Source organism: Nuphar pumila, chromosome 6 (assembly GCF_984573655.1).
Source record: "Nuphar pumila chromosome 6, dmNupPumi1.hap1.1, whole genome shotgun sequence".
In the NCBI taxonomy this organism is placed as follows: domain Eukaryota; kingdom Viridiplantae; phylum Streptophyta; class Magnoliopsida; order Nymphaeales; family Nymphaeaceae; genus Nuphar; species Nuphar pumila.
This window is the reverse complement of record NC_143254.1, coordinates 132,933,558-132,941,500: the sequence shown is the minus strand read 5'-3', so window position 1 is coordinate 132,941,500 and position 7,943 is coordinate 132,933,558. Positions and strand designations below refer to the sequence as shown.

The 7,943-nt window shown below is 39.8% G+C and overlaps 1 protein-coding gene across 1 annotated transcript in view; it reads left to right on the top strand.

Annotated features, from left to right (window-relative positions):
- The first annotated feature begins 95 nt into the window (after nt 1-95).
- The window catches only part of LOC149836310 (subtilisin-like protease SBT4.14), a 41,159-nt gene continuing 33,311 nt past the window's right edge, over nt 96-7,943 (top strand). The window contains exons 1-2 of the mRNA XM_090009751.1: nt 96-107; nt 1,466-1,552. Of these exons, the coding sequence (XP_089865877.1) occupies nt 96-107; nt 1,466-1,552 (99 nt within the window). The remainder of the gene's footprint in view (nt 108-1,465; nt 1,553-7,943) is intronic.

Genomic DNA, 7,943 nt, shown 5'->3' with positions numbered 1-7,943 from the left:
GTTTTACCTCACAGGCTATATCACAGGGATTCTTTGACTTGCCCTAGTGTCATTTCCCTTTGTATATTACTTGTCCCGTACCCTTTTACACAAAAATGGCGTGTCCGGTATCCTTTTACTTGTGTTCTTGTGACATAGCTCGCAGGGAGGTGGGTCAACTAAGTGGCTGAGTTCTAAGTGAGGGTTTGTTTTTCTTCATCATAAAAATAAATAAATAAATAAATTATAGCCAAAGCTGGGAATTGCTCTAACTGGGGTTCACACTCGAGACTACTGATATAAACGGATCGGATCTAGGCATTACTGAATCTGATTTAATCGAATTTAGCATAATCAGATTTGAATTTCAATTTGAAGGCTTATGAGAACCAAAACTGAATCCAAATCCAACTTGATAGTTTTTTCTCGTATTTGGGCTCGTATTTGGAGTTGGATGACATCAACTAAAACTGAATCTGGATCTGACTTGGCTTAAAATACGACAATTACATGTATTCAGGTTTGGATTTTAGTTAGATTAGGATGCAAAACTTTATGGAGCCTGGACTGATTACTAATTGGATCTGATTTTAGCTACCCAATCTGACTAAAGGAATTTGGATTTGGACGGGTGTATGACCTGAATTCGAACTGCTTACATCCCTAGCCAAGACCTTTGGATAATATTTACAGCGGCAATTTATCGGCCTCGAAACGGTCCTGGGATTTTTAAAAGTTCCATATTTCTCAGTTTTTTGGGGGAAATCTTGCCAATGTGAATACAAAATTTAGTTTCAAAGAAGAATAAAAATTTAAAAGCATGTGAAAACCTTTCTTATATTTAGGGATGGCAGTGGACCGGGGGAAAGCTGGGCCCCGCCCCGCCTCGCCCCGTTTGGACCGGGGATGAAGGGTATGAAACGGGGATGGAGGCGGGGGTGGAGGATAAAATCCATCCCCGCCGCGGAGGCGGGGTGGGGGTGGAGGATAAAATTTTGAGGCGGGGCGGGGGTGGAAACCTTGTCCCCCGCCCCGCCCCGCCCCACTGCCATCCCTACTTATATTTTTGTTGTTTGAAACACGTACATCTCAATAAAATCATAATAAGTTATTTTAAACTATACAATCATGATATTTTGACAACATCATGATATTTTTTAGATTTCATATTAATTTTTGGTTTCATTTTGGAATTCATATGAGAATTCTCGTTCCCTCGGAATTCTGCCCCTCGATCAAAGCCTTGGAACGTTAGTTGTGAAGGGATAGGAAAATTAAGAGTGTTGTTTCACAAGAAAGGCAGGCATCATATGAAAGTGGCTATATTCCCGCGAGACGTGCAACAAAGACGCCTCATAGGGAAACTACTGTTGGCCAATCTGTCTTGCAATAGGACCATGTGTGCTACATGTTCTCTTGTTGGACCTGGGGTTTTCATATGAAAACTCTTCTCCGTGCCTCATCTTGGAGAACCATTTTTTTGCAGGAAAATGTGAAGGGGATGTTTGATTGGGCGGACAGGAGCGTCCGCAGGCTGCTGTTGTCTGCATCCCTCCGAATGCAAACGGCAGATGTAAAAGATGCCTCGAATATGCCGTCCTGCACATCCAACTGGACACATTTTGGGTATCTCGTAGTGTTCCACTATTCCTCCTATAGCATGGTGTCTAGGACACATAGGACAAAAACTCGACTTGTTCAACATACCTCCACGCCCGGGTCAGCAGTGTTTAGATAAAACTGTTCTATACGGTCCTGTCCACACAATCAAACAGATTCCAAGTGTGGTACAACATGTAAAATTAAGAAGTTTCATTCTCTAAAACAATGCTTATCATTTGACAATATGAGAGGTGCCTTCATGGGTGAAAGACATGTTATGTTACAGCTTAAACATTTTTTTTTTATATTTACACGGAGAAACTGCCCCCCAGAATCAGAGACCTAGCCGGATTGGCTCTACCTGCCGAATTTACAATCACTGTTCTGACAGCGTACACTGTGGGTTTACCCCTTGCCTCCAGGGAGTCACCACGCTTCGGGAGCTTAACCATTTAAAAATCTAAAAGAGCCACGTCCTTTTTAACAAATAGGATTATGGATATGTAAAGTCCGGTATGAGATTTAGATTATTCATTTGCAATCTTTTCATTTGAAGTGCTCATTTTCAACCATTTTTTATATGATCAAATATCATCATAATAATGTTTGGATCTGGATCCCAGGTTCAACTCCCACTGGGTGTGCAGGTGCCTTTCATTGGTGGGCTTCATAAGGGCTTGCTTGTCGATGACCCCACCCTGAGATTACCTGCTTTGGCAGGGAACTTCGTCATAAAAAAAAAGGTTTGGATCTGGATTTAGTTCTATGTCAATAGTTCTCAATCTACTCTACATCTGGATTAAACACATTACTTACGACCTCAGTTTATTTTTAAACCATATGTGATCAACGCCTCATCCAATTAATTTTCACCTCTAATCGGAAAACACTATAAGAAAAACTTTAATTAGTGACCAACGTTTGCAACGGAAATAATTCGTCGCCAATTTGTGATGGATTAGCTAGAGAAAATTATTCATCGCTAACATTTGCGTAATTAGCGACGGAAAACTTCCATCACTATTTGGCGTCGGAGTTGCGACGCAAAAATTCTGTCTCATGTTCCATCGCACTTTAGTGAGGGATCATCGGCAGAAATTTTCCGTCGCTACGACGAAATTGTTTTGTCACTAATTTTTTCCGTAAATCTCCAATGCGAGCCCATTTTTCCTTTCTGTTTCATCTGTCGCCAGCCCATCGCCCGCTCGCTGCCTATCGACCTCTCGTCGCCCGCCCGCCGACCGACGAACTCCTCTCTCATTCTCTCTCTCATTGCTCCCCCTCCATTTTTTTCGGTGAGCCCCTGTCCGGCGACTTCCTCTTTCATTCCCCTCTCATTCTCTCTCTTGTTCTCTCTCTTGTTGCTCCCCCTCTGGTTGTCGGAGGGCCGATGACCCCAGTCCACCCGCAGGTAACCCTCACCCTTTCCCCTATGCTGGAGCCTCCCCCTTCCCCCTATGGTTGTCGGATGGGCTAGCAGAGGCCCGATAGCCTCTGTTGGGCACTCCCCACCCCTCTGTAGTCGGCAGGGGCTGGCAGAGGCCCCGATCGCCTCTGCCAGACCCTCTCCTTGCCCCGATCTCTGGCATGACAGGGGGCTTCTTCCTGTCCTTTTGAATGCCGACAGGAGGGCCTATCTTCTTGGCTTCTTCTGCAGTGGGGCTCTGCCCCGTTGCCAGAGAATGATCGGTAGAGGGAGAAGCCCCCTGCCCTTTTGTTTTCCTTGGCAGGGGGTGGCTTCGCCCCCTCTGTCCTCGATAATTTCAACAGGGGGAGAAGCCCCCATGCCCCTTGTCTGTTTTCCTGGCAGGGGGCGGATCCTCCTGTTGGGAAATTTTGCCTCGGCAGGGGGCGAGACCCCCTGCCTCATTTTTGATTCTCGACAGGGGGCTCATCTCCTGCCTCCTGATGCTTCCCTTCGGGGAGGTCCCACCCCTGCCTCCTGTGAATGTTTTAGCAGGGGGTTTCGCTCCCTGCCTTAACCTTACTGTCGGCAAGGGCAGCGCCCCTGCCTATCTCGCTTTCAGCAGAAGGTCGCGTCTTCCTATTCGGGCTCGTTTTCGACAGGGATCATCATCATCCTTGTCATCGGGTAATAAACTTTATTTTAACACAGTGTCTCATGTAGATTCTGCAATTGATCCCGCTTGTGTTCCACGACCCGTGGTAAGTGACAAAAATAATGCAAATCGGGTAAATACCCGTGGTGAGTAAGTGATGCATGTGCATCACAGGTTATTTAATTTCTTGGATGCAACATTTTTTTGTTCACACACTCACTTAGTTATGGATATCTAAGATTGCTTTGATGGACTTCGGAGATCATGCTGAGCATGATTTTAATATATGAAAATAGAAGTGTTCTTATTTTTTGAGTTTGGATTTCATGCTAGTCATGGTAGTTAGCAGGATATTGAAGTGTGTTTGTTGCAGGTACATGTTTGACACTGTTTTGATATGAATGATTTGAATGTATTGCAATGTTTTATGTGATTGTATCCATACTTGCACGAAGTTACTTTCAATTTGATTATGACTTCCATGTAAAATTGTATCATAAAAACATATTTCAAATGAATGTATCATGTTATGAATAAGTTTGCACATGAAAATGAATGATAAGTTATTAATACTTCAAACATGCTTTAAATGAATGGTTTTGCACATGAAAATATTAAGTTATCAATGCATGTATCATAGTTCTTGTGATTGAATGACATTATATATATATATATATATATATATATATATGTGTGTGTGTGTGTGTGTGATATATCAAATCATTACATCTACCACGAATGCATAATAAATTTGATATTTTCTTCATCATAGCATTTTAATGATTCTCTTTTAACTGGTTAGGATAATATTTGTAACATCATAGGACGAAATGACTGTAAACCGTGAATGAATGTATTGTAGAATAGTTGACAATGAGGTATCACTTAAATATATGGATGTGTTGACAATTTTATTGAATTTACAACAGAAAGTGTCAGTACAGTAGATCCCAAGGATCAGATTAGGTGCCTCTGCACGATATGTAAAAACAATTAATTTATAGAACCTCATGGCATTAGACATTACCTATACAGGAAGAGTTTTGTGAATGATTATCAAAATTAGACATTTCATGGTGAAGAATTTAAGAACAATTTTGACACACGGGTGGATGTGGTGCACGATAATCCATATGTGGATTTGATATTTGATGTCGCAGGACCAGAATTGGGTTCTACTATGGGTCCTAGTGATGTACCTATTCGGGTAGAGGAAGAAGCAACAAATGATGCTGCTAGTAGATTTTATGATTTACTTAGAGATGTTGATGAGTCACTTTGGAATGGTTGCGACGGTCAAACTATCTAGTTTGCAGTTCTTCAACTACTGAATCTGAAGTTTGAGTTTAATTTGAGTCAATCATGTTTTGATCATCTATGCTCTATTGTGAAGAGTATGTTGCCCAAAGATGAGAAATTGCCACAAAATTTGTATTGTGCGAAGGTTATGGTCAACGCTTTAGGTATGGGGTATCAAAAGATAGATGCATGTCCAAATCACTGCATGTTGTATTTCAAAGATCAGAAAAATAACAGATCATGTTCATCATGTGGGCATCATCGGTTCAAGCCAAAGACAAGAGGCAATGATAGCACGAGGTCAAAAGAAGTGTCATACAAGTCGCTTTGTTACTTCTCTCTCACCCTTAGATTGCAACGATTGTATATATTTTTGAGAACAACAACACATGAGATGGCATGCAAATAAAGTTTGACATAATGAAGACAAGATCACGCATCATGTTGACGTGGAAGCTTGGAAGAACTTTGATAATACTCATCAGACCTTCCCAATGGAAGCGAGAAATGTTAGGCTCGGTTTATGTACAGATGAATTTAATCCATTTGGTGGAAGATCAACTCCATACTCGTGTTGGTCAGTATTTGTCACCCCATACAACCTTCCTTCAAGCTTGTGTATGAAGTGTCAAAATATTTTATTGTCTCTATTGATCCCTGGACCGACTTCTTCGGACCAAAATTTTGATGTATATTTAAGGTCATTGATTGATAAACTGAAAATACTGTGGGATGACGGTGTTCTCACGTACGATGCCCACAAAAAATAAAACTTCAATATGAAGGTTGTTGTTCTATAGACAATCAGTGACTTCTCTGCATATGGTATGTTATCTGGTTGGAGCACACATGGGAGGTTGGCATGTTCGTACTGCATGGAGGATACAAAATTTTTTAGATTAAAGGATAGAAGGAAGTCGTGCTGGTTTGATTGTCATCGTCGATTTCTACCAAGCGACCATCTGTTCCGATGACAAAGGAATATGTTTTGAGCAAGCACAACTGAAATGGAAGGTCCACCTACAAGGTTGTCTGGCATAAAGATTTTAAAAAGATTGTGATACTTTTCATATGGACTGACATATGCCTGTAGCCTGATGCCCTTCCTTGGATTTAAGAAGGATCACAATTGGACAAAAAAATCTATATTTTGGGAACTACCATATTGGCCAACCTTATTGATACGACATAATTTGGATGTGATGCATGTGGAGAAAATTTTGTTTGATAATGTGTTCAATACGGTAATGAATGTCAAAGATAAAATGAAAGATAATCTGAAGGCGTGTATGAAAAAGTAATATCTAAAAGACCAGAATTAGAACTCAAAGAGTACAATGACAAAGTACTGAAACAAAAGGCAAGGTACGTGCTTGGACCATATCAAATAAAGCAGGTATGTTAATGGTTGAGATTTCCAAATGGATACGTCTCTAACATTGATCAGGCTGTGAAGATAGACGATGAACGATTATATGGGTTGAAGAGCCATGATTGTTATGTCATTATGCAATGGTTGATACCTCTAGCATTCCGTGATATGTTAGACAAACCTATATGAGGGTATTATCTGAGTTGAGTAGATTTTTTAAAACATTGTGCGCATTGGAAGTCGTAGTATCTGAGGTAAAGAATCTCAAGGATTTTGTCATCACTACTATTTGTCAACTAGAGAAGATATTTCCGTCAGCATTTTTTGATGTTATAGAACATGTGATCATACATTTACCATATGAACTACGGTTTGGTGGTCCTATGCAATATCGGTGGATGTACCAATTTGAAAGGTATATATTTTTTTATATTTTTCTCTTCAATGCTATTGAAAAATTTATTATAATCCGAGATATATATTGTTGACAGATGCATGTTTGATCTAAAAAAAAAGGTCTAGATAAAAACAAGAGTAGATGGCTTTATTTGTGAGGCGTACACTTTAGAAGAGATTTTAAATTTCTCATCTATGTACTTTAAACCTCACATTCTAACACGTTACACATGCCCACCTTGTAATGATGATGAACAATTTAATGTAGCTGACAAACTGTTGATATTTCAACCACTTGGGCATGCTTTTGGTAGTTGTCGGTCAAGACTCTTGGAAGATCAAGAGCAAGACACAACACAAATCTATATCCTTTTTAATTGCTCAACGATCGACCCATACATCGAGTAAGTATACTTAATATGTAACATTAAGTTTTATACGTGCGTACATGGTTCGGTAATATAAGTATTTGTTAAGTATAGACGATTTGATCTAGAGTTGCGAAGAGAACTTCCACATCTCACTGATGTAGAAGTACAAAAAGAACGTGTAAATAAGTTTGTGGCATGGTTGAAAGAGTTGGTAAGGATGATGACATATATTCTATTTGTGTAAACAACAATAAGTTACTTAATTGGTCGTGATCACAGACATTGTTTATGCTTGTAGGTCCGTCATGGTGATGTTAAAGATCAAGGAATGTGTGATTTACAAAATGGTCTGACCAAAGTTGTGCAATGTTACAACGGGTACATCATAAATGATTATCGATTTCATACAAAAGACTATGGTGTAAATAAGTCAATGATGAATAGTGGCGTGTGCGTTAAGGGTAGCAGCTACAGTGAAAATGAACATGACTACTATGGTGTTATAGAAGAAATAATGGAGTTGACTTACTTAGGCATAAATAATAGGGTAACTTTATTCAAGTATCATTGGTTTGATCTCACAGCAACAAGAGTCGACAAAGCCTCAGGCATTGTGGAGGTGAATCATAAATCAATATTTGGAACATATGAACCATTCATATTAGCCTCGCAAGCTCAACAAGTTTACTATACTTCATATCTGAGTACAAGAAAGTCAAATAGAAATGAATGGTGGGCAGTTTGCAAGGTGAAGTCTAAACTATAAACCAAATATAATCAGTTACAGAAAGACAAGTTAACTGAAGAGAGTGATTACTATCAATCAGATGATATGTATGACTTCTCTTATAATTACGATGTCGC